Source organism: Plectropomus leopardus, chromosome 16 (assembly GCF_026936395.1).
Source record: "Plectropomus leopardus strain MGB_pleo_1.0 chromosome 16, ASM2693639v1, whole genome shotgun sequence".
Lineage (NCBI taxonomy): Eukaryota > Metazoa > Chordata > Actinopteri > Perciformes > Serranidae > Plectropomus > Plectropomus leopardus.
This window is the reverse complement of record NC_142191.1, coordinates 30,531,395-30,543,827: the sequence shown is the minus strand read 5'-3', so window position 1 is coordinate 30,543,827 and position 12,433 is coordinate 30,531,395. Positions and strand designations below refer to the sequence as shown.

The window sequence follows — 12,433 nt, the reverse complement described above, 5'->3', positions numbered from 1 at the left end:
TTAATGTTATTAGTCCCAGCTGTGCTTTTCCTGCTGTGACCGGGAACAGTAAACAAGAATGTTCCAGTGCTGTGAGGCAGAAAGGACTCCGCTTAACGAGATTTATTCTGAAAACAAAACAACATATAAAGTATAAAACACGTGGTGCTCATCAAGAAAATGTGTCAGTCTAACCCAAAATATGAAGAATTCTACCATGCTCTTAAGTTTACTGTCATTTTATGTTGCACTATCAATAAATATCATGGATTTTCTGGAAGAAAAACAATTGATGGGTAAAATATTGAGCTTAAATTGAAAATGAACCACCTGTCTAATTAAGAATATTTCATTACACTGATACAAAATCCATGTAAAAAAAATGATACAAATTTTGAATTAAGACAGATAGATAGATAGATAGATAGATAGATAGATAGATAGATAGATAGATAGATAGATAGATTTAAAACTATGTTACAGATACAGAAATGTATGATAAAATGTTTAAAGAAAATATGTTTTGTAAATGTATGTTTCAGGACTTTTTTTTTCTTGGTCTTGGTTTTATTTGTTTATTTATTTATTTCACAAATATTTGAATCTTTGAAACTTGACCAACTTGGCAAGAAATGTCGCACGGGTTGGTTGTAATTTTACCTAAAAATTAGTTTTCACAAAGAGGGGATATGTATTGGAAAATAATCCAAAAATAGGGGAAATGTCCAGAAAACTATAATTATGATGATGATAATTTTACAATAAAAATTGTGACAGAAAAAGTTATGATAAAATGTTTAAAGAAAAATAAATGGATAGATAGATAGATAGATAGATAGATAGATAGATAGATAGCATTTAACCCACGTTTAGAATCTATTGTTTAAGTTTTGCGCCAATCTGCAACAAAAACCCGTCTACTGAGTCACGTTTCCTTTTTTTAGTTTCCTTGGTTTAAGTTACTGTTTAAGTGACATATTTTATTTATTCTCACTCATGAAAAACATGCATGGGAATATGCAGCTGATCTTCTGAATCAGTGGGTTCCCAAAGTGAGCGCTATGAAGGGGCTGAGAGTGAAACAAGATTTATCCGTTCCATTTCATATCTATTGTGCATCTTTGATTCTGTTTCACCACATTTAAGAAAATCAGCATGTTGGTGTTTTATGCTGCATTTTTAAACACCAAAACAGAAGAACAAAGCGATGAATATCAAAGTTTAACTCTGTTAAATATGCAGTTATACAGCAGCTAACGATATGAAAGTCTTCACAGGCGGTTGTCATAGTAACCCTTTTTGTTTTGTGGCCCAGGAGTTTGACACAGTCTGACAGGACCGAATCTGAGCCAGCCAACACAACTCAAACACAGCCAACTGTGTAACAGCAGATATGTCCATCAGTGTCTGATAGTGGATTCACTGTGTGCTGTCCCATCATCATGTCTGTGATCTGGCTCTCTCATCCCTGCTTTAGAAGACAACAAGAGGTGCAGGTGCACGTCAAGCGTCAAACATTTCGAGGATTTTAACACTTTTGTAGGATTTTAGGACATTAGGGGCTTAGTTAGGACCTCTGTCAGAGGAAGGTTCTCCACTGGACCTTTTTTTTTTTGATGAACAAGCTCTATGTTGGTGCTGTTTTATGCACTCTGACACCTTATGTATACCAAAAGAACAGAAATATTTCCCACTGTGAATCACTTTTTATTGTGGATTACAATTTTTTTGGGGGGGGCCTGCACCCTGCACCCTGCACCCTATCGGGGGCCAGATTTGGGCCCTGGGCCGTAAGTTGAGTATCACTGCCCCAAACTCTATGCCTACCCGCTTTTTAGCAGTCCAGTGAATCGCAAAGGATTTGATTTAAATCCCTCCAGTAACTCGACACCACTCAAATATTCTTTTTCACTGGGAAATACTTCACAGTACAGACACCAGAGAGGCTTAAATTTCTGTCTCACTGGGAGGACAGTAGACAGAAGACAGCGTCTTCTCTCTACAGTAATTGCTTGCTGTGACACCGCCACAGATCTGTTGTTGGAGAAGAACACAACGTCTCCACAAGTTGGATCCTCGACAGACTAGAAAAAGAGATATGCAAGACATGTCACATTTCCAGTATGTTTCGCAACACTTCCTTTTAGTCTGTGGTTCCTAAACTTTTTCTGTCACGTCCCCCTTTGGAAGCTGAAAAAATGTCACGCACCCCTGACATGTACACTGACTGAACACTGAGGAATAGTAACAATACAAGCCAAACTTTTTAGACCACAGCACCTCTTTTAACAACTTTAGATTTAACAATATTGCACTATATTATACTAAACTGTATACAGTTATTTATTTATTTATTCAAAAGGGACACAGCATATTAATGAACATCAGTATAAAATGCAGTAAATATGCTGTAATTAGCAGGACTGCTATTTCACATCCATAGCTAACAGACAATAGGAATAAAGACCAAATAAAAAAGAAAGGAAAGAAAGAAGAGAAACAATGAAAACCAAACAAATATAAAAATGATTAAAAATGTCCTCTGAAGGGGTTCTGTGGTCTAAAAACATTAACCACTGGTCTAGATAATAGCCTATTTGTCACCCTTTTTTTCCCTCGTTTCCTCTGCATTCAGTCAGCGTACATGTCAGGGGTGCATGGATTTGTTTTGGCATGTCAAAGAAAGTTTAGGAACCGCTGACATGAATAAAGTGCTGAGTGCTTTACTGGAAATATGGCATGTCTTGCATATCTCCATTTTTCTCTAGTCTGTCGAGAATCCAACTTGTGGAGCTGTTGTTGTGCTTTACCCTGAACCCTGGATCTGTGCCTGTGTGACAGCAAACAATTACTGTAGAAAGAAGCTACTGTTTGACTCTGTGCCACCGAAACTAAAGCCTGGAGCCGACTCGTGATGTATTACATCACCAGAGACTTAAAAAAACACACCACTGAAGTATAAATCTCTTTCTCTGACATGCAACTTAGAGAATACTAAGGATTATTTAGGCTTTGCTAATTCCTTCTCTTGATGCTTGGCATAATTAAAAACCTGACCTGTCTTTAGCATTCTGTGGTTCATATTTCAATCCATTTAAGCATCAGATAAATCGGTGGCTGTTCTGAAGCTCCGCAGTGAACAGCTAGAAGGATTTAATGGTTCTGTCTATTTGCAGCCAATTACACACTTTTTACAGTGTCCCTTTTAATTGGTGGCATGCTTCATCACCTGCTGACATTCCCTGAGCACCAAATCACTGAATATGGGAGGAAATGATTCTGCACGCTGACTTGTCAGCAGCCAGCTGTATTTTTTGTGAAGATACTGTGTGAAATCAAGCAGCTAGATATCAGCGCTTTCTTTTAAAATCAGTGTTTTATGGTAGCTTGAAGCCCGTTGTTCTGTGGCTGCCCCCCCCCCCAGTTGAGATGATATGGACAAGCTTTGTTGCCTAAGAGGATTGATTTTGGCGCCAGCTGCTACGCACAGAACGGGTCTGAAGGAGCAGAGAGGAGGGTCAACTTAGATTAGTGTTTCTGAGTTTGGATAAACTGAGGAGGGCCACGTCAAAAATAGGAATCACCATCTGCCGCTTAAGTCGGGTGGACAAGAGTTAAAAGTTGTCTGGCCCACGGTATCCCACACTGCCTTGCTGCTGCTGTACAGAGAGGTGAACTGTCTACTGCTTCTGCATAGTTTCTGCAGGCTCCCTCTGTAATTGGGTGAAATGTAAATGTTCTGTTTAAGAGCTGAGTCTGTCAGCACTGCTCATTGGTTCGTTACAGCCCTTGCAGCCTCCCGTCCTCCAGGGACGACTCCTCTATCACTTCTGATCACTCTGAGTGACCAGGAGCATCATAACTTTATCCCTAACTAACTCTGAGTATGCTGAAAATGGGAGTTGATTTTAATGATGAATTACTAGCTCCTTTTACACCCCTGTTGAAGTAGGAATGGCTCTGAAATGATGGCTGTATATCAGGACAGCCAGCAGGAATGGACCATGGGAAGCATGGGCGTAACGTTTTTATGAGGCGTTTTATGTGTGACCCACCACGGTGGATTTTAAAAGCAGGTAGTAGGAGTTAGTGGCTAACTCAAAGAGGAAGAACAAAAATTGACTGAGTGAAGGTGTACAATGGCATAGATTGTGTTTAGTTTCTATGAAGTTTTTATTGTGGCCTTAAATCCATAGTTGTCAATGTAAACATGTGGAAGGCGTGCTCAAAAGAGAGCAATGCATTTTCAGGATGCGGCGGCCACACCCCGAAATAAACAGTAGTTCAACTTTTTAGAACGCAGCAGGCACACCATGTGTCACATGTAACCATAGCATGTGACGAGGCACAACCAATCATAATAACCTATAGATGTTTTTTTCTTTCTTCCATAAAGATCAGCAATGTTTAGGGGTAAAGTAACATGTTACTTTTTTGCAGTAACAAGTAATATAAGGCTTTATCAACAACATCATGTAACACATTACTGCCCAAAATAAAATGCAAATTGATTTCATTTTCCATGTATTTGCCATCACGCCACTTCTGCAAGTGCGCCACAAAAAAAATATCCCCCAATGGTTCTTGTGTCTTGTCATAACATTATAGGCTTCATTATAGAAGGGTGCTGATGATTAGCATGTCGTTAGCAAACATCTGTAACATGTCCCGTTCTGCTCTTTTAACCAAAGCCTGCTTGACATCAGCAGAAAATAAGGAGTTGCATTCTGATTTTGAGCTTCATGATTTGGTCCAAGGACAATTTTTGAATATAGAATTAAAAAATAACAGCACCTCAAAAATAGATCACCTCCAAATTTGGGATTTCTCATTCGATATGATGCTAGTTATGGTTGCTAAGCAACGTCAGGCACAACCTGCCCTTGAAAGTTGGCACTGAGTTGGAACCAGAGTAGAACTAAGTGACCGACCTCAAGTTTTTCAGACGGTAAAATGTGTCCCTTGCCTAAAAGGAAAGAATCTCAATCTGCTGTGTTTTAATACAGCCAAATTCATGATCTCATTATCCTTATTTACATATTTTTACATTTCTGTTGTCGTATAATGGAATCAGTATTCATTGATGATGTGTGAGAGTTTTTTACTTTAGCTCATAAATGCCAGCTTTTTAGCAGCAGTCATTGCCATGCTGTTGGCCTCGCTGCTGATCACATCATTAGTTTATGAGGATGACTTTGTCCGACAGATTCACATAACATAAGTTTAATGACAACAGCTGTACTGTGTGATTGGCTAGATTGACATTGAAAATGAGTGATTGCAGGAGGCGACAAAGGGTTGTCTCGACCTGACAGGCGACAGAAAAAAATATGCATTTATGGATGTCATTGGCTTTATGTTGACGTGTGCTTCTCAATAAACAGTCTTCTGATAAAAGACAAGAAGTCCTATTTAACCCCTTGAAACCTGAGTAAATGGCTTGATTTCTTTCAAAAACAAAGGAAAAAGCCAATGAGCAAGAAAAGAATAAATGACATAAAAATAACCCCCCCCACCACCACAAAAAATTGTAAAAAGAACAAGAAAATTACTAAAATAAAGTCAACCACTCAGCCTTCAGTTCTTGTATAAACTCATAATATTCTAAAAAGGGAGTCTAGATTGTCCTTAATTATTAAAGTTCTGGGTACACACACTAATTTTGCTGGAAAAGGAGTTATGAGCTGCAGCACAATTGAATAGTTAAGTAATTGTTTCACTTCTAATGCCTAGTTTTGTCTCAATGCCATCTCCATCCACAGGCAGAGGTGTCTGAAGCCACAGAAACAGAGGGACCCCGGCCTGCTGCGACGCCCGGTACAGGTCGGCCTCTCAGCCCCAGGCAGCGTCGCGCCCAGCAGCAGGGCCAGAGAGACGCAGCCAGCAGGCCAGCCTTCCCCCCGCCTCCTCGCCAGCCTCAGGATGAAAGCCACGCAGGCTCGGCGGTCCTCATCGTGGTGCTCACCCTGGCCCTGGCCGCGCTCATCTTCCGCAGGATCTACCTGGCCCAAGAGTACAAGTTCGACTACGAGCTGTGACCACACACTTGGCCGCCCTCACTCCTCCCTCCTCACCTTTAAGTCGACCCCTCCTGCTACCACCCTAACAGAACTATGGCCAGCTGAAGCGGAGCCAGAGCAGAGGCGGCGGCTGACACTGACTCCCTGCCCTCCCTGCTCGTCAACAGAGGGCTCGGTCTCCGCTGAAGGGGAACTTTCATTCCTGCAGGGGAGGCGCTCCACTTACCACAACGCCTCCAGGATGTCTTTTAATCAATGTGAATTTTACTCTCCAGGGTGTCATGCATTTTTAAAAACGGGAAGCTTTGTTGTGTAGCCACACACACACCACATGTACCCTTCCATATAGTTGTTCTATCCTAGGGCTGCCGCTTGTTCCCTTTATTTAATTAAAACTATAATATATGTCAACAAAGTTATGGGGGATTTTTGACTCTAAGTAATTAATGAATCATCAATCCATCAGTTTTATTTGTCACATGTAATTATGTAAGTTACAATTCCAGTAAAATGTAATCCAACCAGTTCCTCCATTCAGTGTATGAAAAAGTCTTTAAATAGGGTAGGAATAGTAATAAATATATGTGTATGATTGGGGAGTTCCTTGTGGCCTGGAGGTAGAAGGTCTTTCTGATCCTCTTAGTGCTGGCCTGGTGTATCCAGTAACTTCTTTCCTATCTCAACAGGGAGAAAAGGCAGTTATCTCCTGACCTTGTTCTTGCAGCACCTGGTGTGAGCATCCTTCATGCAGGGTAGAGCAGTAACTTTCAGCACCAACCACTCTTTGCAGGCCCTTGCGGTTCTTACCAGGCAGTGATGATCTCTGTCAGGATGCTCTCAATGGTGCAGGAATAGAAGTTCCTCAGAGTTTCCTCAGGCGTCTAAGGTAAAACAGTCTCTGCCCCCCCCCACTGCATCACCACTGAGTCAGGAAACAGTGCCCAAACAGATAATACGGAATCATCTGCATAGAGTATAAGTGGTGTAAGTGCTATAATGACTTTTATTTCATTTGCTTTAACTTGCCGTTTCATCAAGACAGTCACACCATACCGGACTCGATTTCAGTGGTGTGACAACTGCTGTTTGGGCTTCTTCAAATGCACCAGGTGTTTTGGTGGATTTGGGTGTGGCTGGCTAACACAGTGACACTCCCGAATCATCGGATACAGATGCTTGGTCAGCGGCTCTATGCGTCAAACTATGACCCCTTAGATACCCCTATAGCACCAGCTCTGGACACTCAAGTACGATATTTTAGTTTCTGCTTGTTACATATATACTACCTTCTAAAAATACACACCAGCCAACATAGTTTTTTTGTGAATATTATGCAACAAAAATAAGTTGGTAGGTTTTTCTTGATTTGGGTTGGAATAAGTAAGTTTCTTACAAACATAACATGACAGATGTTATATGACATTCATTATAAACTACGCTATGTTATTAAAATAACTCACAGTTGAATTTTGGTTACACAAAGACTGTTTCCCATGACTCCCTTTTTTCCTCCACAGCAGTTGTCACTTGTGGGGTGGATAATTGATCTGTCAAACAGCTGATCAAATCCCATCACTGAATTAGAGGAGCAGCTGTTTGTAAGTGAAAGCAAACTTCTAGTCTCAGCAGAATAAATGGTATTCACTTTCAATGTGTGTGACGTTCTGCTGCGCCATCTCTTCCCTAAGTGCGTTAAAAATATCAAAATAGTATGTATTGCAATAGTACACTTAATGAACTGTCCAGCTCAAAAAAATCATTTGTGCCAGCCCACAAATAAATGTATGTGTGCAAAACCCGACACAGGACACAAACAGCCAACTCTGGGGTAAAAGTCCTATGTTTGTTTGACCCATCCACTACTCCAACCTCCCACTGTACACAGCCTTTCTCACTCTCGACACAACAGCCGTTGCTCAGAGCGTCAAATAAAGACACTGCCTAGTGCGTCTCATACAGACACTAAAGGGTGCCTCATGGTGTCAGTATCTTACGCTGAGGGCCACTGACCAAGTGTCAGAAGTTTTGAGTGAGAACTGGTTCATTTGGTATGAAATATAACTCTTAATTTTCCTGAATCTCACATTGTTGATTTTTAATTAATTTAATAGCTTAATATGGTGCATTTTAAGAATAAAAAATGAAATGTCACTGTTGTGAAGAACTGATGAGCACTGCTAATCTGATGTTACCCACATGAACAGGCAGAATATTTGCTTATAACTCAGTCTGATGTGTGTGGAGGTTTGTGTGCGGCAGCTTTTAGATCAGAACATAGGCTTCCTGCGTTCAGATGTCTGCAAAGGAGAGGCTTTTCATGCAGTACAAAGCAGACGTGAACAACAGATACTGCAAGAATTGCTGGTATTCATTTATGGCACACAGGACACAAACAGCCAACTCTGGGGTAAAAGTCCTATGTTTGTTTGACCCATCCACTACTCCAACCTCCCACTGTACACAGCCTTTCTCACTCTCGACACAACAGCCGTTGCTCAGAGCGTCAAATAAAGACACTGCCTAGTGCGTCTCATACAGACACTAAAGGGTGCCTCATGGTGTCAGTATCTTACGCTGAGGGCCACTGACCAAGTGTCAGAAGTTTTGAGTGAGAACTGGTTCATTTGGTATGAAATATAACTCTTAATTTTCCTGAATCTCACATTGTTGATTTTTAATTAATTTAATAGCTTAATATGGTGCATTTTAAGAATAAAAAATGAAATGTCACTGTTGTGAAGAACTGATGAGCACTGCTAATCTGATGTTACCCACATGAACAGGCAGAATATTTGCTTATAACTCAGTCTGATGTGTGTGGAGGTTTGTGTGCGGCAGCTTTTAGATCAGAACATAGGCTTCCTGCGTTCAGATGTCTGCAAAGGAGAGGCTTTTCATGCAGTACAAAGCAGACGTGAACAACAGATACTGCAAGAATTGCTGGTATTCATTTATGGATCAGTGCAGACTGTTACACCGTGTTCTGTGACCACTGTAATGTGTGACTGTAGGGATATTGTCACACTTTCTACCAATGAGAAGTCTGGAACATGCCTTTAGGTCACAATATGTGACACAGTCCAATAGAAAATGTTGCTCTACTTTAACAAGGAAAAAAAATGTTCCACTCAAAAATTGTCAGGCACTTGCCCTTTCTTTCACCTTTTTACAGCCTGAATTACCTTACTCCTATAATTTAATAATTTTAGCAACTTTTAGAAGTGTGGCAGTATCCTTTCTACAGCAACCCCTTTGGTCATACATTAAAGCGGGAACTCCACCTACACTTCAAAGTCTGTTTCCAGATAATGGGGAACACTAATGCATTAGTGTAAAAATGTTGTGTAAAACCTTCAGTCTTCAGACGTAGCTGTGTGAAGTCATATGAGTCAGTGTCAGTTGGGGCTGAAGACTACAAGGTTGAAAATGAAAAGAATCTGGGGGTGTCAAGTTCAAAAACAGTGATCTTAGCAGACCTCTGTAGCTGCTGCTGCAGGCCAGAGACTCCAGTTAGTGAAATCAAAGTCCTACATTACAAACAGAATGAGCATTTTTATTTTGTGGTCATCTCAGTTTGAAGGAAAATACATGTTATGTTTTTGTTTTTCCCCCAAATAGTAATAAGTAACTTTGTGTAAAATAACATCTGTTTCAATGGCATTATTTGTGCTTTCCCATGTATCAGATTAGGATCGGGGTCTATCCTTACAGGCTGTATTGGCAGCACAACTGAAACTCCAACCAAACTGTCACATCAAGTTGTATTATGGGTAATGCAACGTGGGGAATAAAAATAAATAAATAAAAAAAATCTGCTGCATCAATTTAACTCTGTTTGATTTGGATCAAAACTGCAGTGAGTCTTGTGTTGCTAAATAAAGTACTCTTGTCAGGTGGTCACAGAATATGGTGTAACAGCTGCTGTAGCCTCATAAAACCTTAATTTTAAAGTCAATTGAAATGACAATTTACAATTCAATTTATTTCATACTTACTTAAAATTTCACCTATTTAATTTGCTTTTATGACAAAATGACTGAAATGCCCGGCATATCAAGCCATGAAATGGCTGTTATCAGTGGTTGTAAGTGGCATAGATATAGGTTATAAGGTGCCAGACTTTCACCCAGGAGAGCGGGGTTTGTATCTCTGTGAAAACAAAAATCTGTGTTGAGTTAACTACTAAGGCCACCATAACTTTTCTTATATAACTAAATCAGCATGTTTCCTCACGTCAGATATGCAAACGAGCATTCAGTGGGCTGATACTGGCCTTTGAACCCAATGTCAGGTGTGGCAGGCCCTTTTGAATCCATATCTATGAGGCTAAAACTGCAGATAAACCCCATTATCTGCCAAAATATTAACTACCTGCTTTGTGCTCCCTCATTTGCAAGCAAAAAGAGAATCTCAAGGTCGGGAAATAAACCTCCAAACTTTCGTTACACTTCCGCCGGTTGCTGTGCTATCTCTAAAACAGAGCCCATGGTGTAATAATTCCCAGCAGTCCCGTGATGGGAATGGGTTAACTGGTCCGGGATCAGCTGAATACAACATGTTTACTGAAGCACAGCATGAAGGCAGAGTGCTTTGAACTGTTCTCACTACTGCCATGTTTACTGGTGAGATAATTTTAGGGATTATTTGCACCAGTAAACATGACTTTGGGTCTCCGGGAAACACCTACAGCCAACAGTTTGTTTACATGATTCATTGGATTCTTAATCTGATTCTGCTCTCCCACCTACAACAGATTGTCTATACTTTACTGGCATCAGGGCGTCGTCTCTCTGCGGTCACTCCAAACCCGTTCATTTGTATCTTTCCTCCCTCTCTGCCTCTCTCCCTGCCTCCCCTTCTGTTTCATGATATTCACACCACGTCCCTGTGCATTAATCTCTTGTTTGGCTTGCATTCTAAGAAGCAGTACGCAAACAGTGATTTTTTTTCCTCCCCAGCTTGTATAAATAGACCCAAACACTGTCTAACGTTTACCCTCTTTGAGAAGGGGTTTATCACTCTGATGAGACTCAGAGGAACCGAGAAGCTATTTCAATTAATTCTTCGCACATCGTAGCTGACGGCTTTTTGACACGTACAACAACGCGGCAGCATACAGATAGCTCCGAGGTAATCGTAGCAGTCAACCTGTTGAGAGGAGCAATTCTGAGGTGGTGTTTTTTCTTTTCTCTGAGCAGCATCTCATACATGTGTCCAGGTATTACTTGAAGGCAGCAGAGATTCTTTAAAAATAGCCATATTCTTTGAATCGCAAAGCTGCCTCCTCACTTATTGTGCCCAAGGCTGCTATACTGGGGTATAAACAAAAAATGAATCACCTCAATTAAAAAAAATATGAGTTGCCATGTGCCGGCTTTCATAATGTCTTTCTTTTACCTACACATCCTACAGGGAACATGTAGCATTGCTCTAAATACTCCCACTGATGGATCAGGTCATTTTACAGGGTTTAATGTGTGTGTGTGTGTACATTATTACATTACATACAGTGAATAATCACAATCAACTATGCAGTGATTATGGCAGATTTCAGAGGCGAGATGGCGGACCGGGAATTAGCTTTTCTTTTGTGTTTCTGAGATGTCCATCTGGATAAGACTATTTCTCCTTTCTTAGGCCATTTGAACTTGAGTTTGACTGATTTTTCAGCTCATTCTCACTGCCATCTAAGTATACTGTAGATTGAAGAAGTTGATGTTAAAACAAAACCAGTTTTGCTACTGGCTCTCTGGGGTTGTATTTTGGCTTTGAGCTGAACGCTAACATGCTGATGCTAAGCCAACACGTTCTCCTCTCCAAATTGTCAGCATCAGTTTGGGTCGCTGTTACACATAAAACAATGATGCTCTAGTTTTCCCTCTGGCACCAGTTTTATGTAAGACAAGGCAACTCACTTTCAGTTTGTTAGCTTTCTTTTCAAAATAAACTTCTGTTTTTTCAGAAAGTCTTAAGTTTTCACTTGTAATATGCATACAGTCTCTTTCAAAATAAACTAAATCAATGTAGGTTTACTTTCATAACCAAATGTTATATTGGGGAGAGGTCTTGGCTCGGTGGTGACCCTAGATTTGTGAAACTCTTGGTTGCCTTTTGAGAGTATTATCTCATTGTTTTATGGTGTGACAACTCTGCTGTTAAGATCTGCTTTGGTTTGGGCACAAAAAGCACTTGGCTAGGGTTAGGGAAAGGTAATGGTTTGGCCCAAAAGTGCTCGGTAAGGATTTTTTTTTCAAAGAACATGGTTTGATATAAGTCTGACTTAAACATACTTGACATTGACATTTGTGTTACATGAAATACATCACGAACTTAGCATGACACACTATATTTCATATTTAAAAACTCAATGTTGAGTTTAGGGTTTACAAGGAACACAAACAGCAGTTCCCAGGATGGAAGTCCTATGTCTGTTA

The 12,433-nt window shown here is 40.4% G+C and overlaps 2 protein-coding genes across 6 annotated transcripts in view; both read left to right on the top strand.

The window, feature by feature from the left end:
- ube2j1 (ubiquitin-conjugating enzyme E2, J1) overlaps positions 1 to 9,823 on the top strand; it is a 57,832-nt gene extending 48,009 nt beyond the window's left edge. The window contains exon 8 of the mRNA XM_042503734.2: positions 5,742 to 9,823. Within this exon, the coding sequence (XP_042359668.2) occupies positions 5,742 to 6,017 (276 nt within the window). The 3' untranslated portion in view covers positions 6,018 to 9,823. The remainder of the gene's footprint in view (positions 1 to 5,741) is intronic.
- The window catches only part of LOC121955679 (gamma-aminobutyric acid receptor subunit rho-2-like), a 47,999-nt gene continuing 43,027 nt past the window's right edge, over positions 7,462 to 12,433 (top strand). For all 5 annotated transcript variants that reach the window (XM_042503731.2, XM_042503732.2, XM_088089866.1 and 2 more), the window contains exon 1: positions 7,462 to 7,597. The gene's annotated coding sequence lies outside the window, so the exon portion shown is untranslated. The remainder of the gene's footprint in view (positions 7,598 to 12,433) is intronic.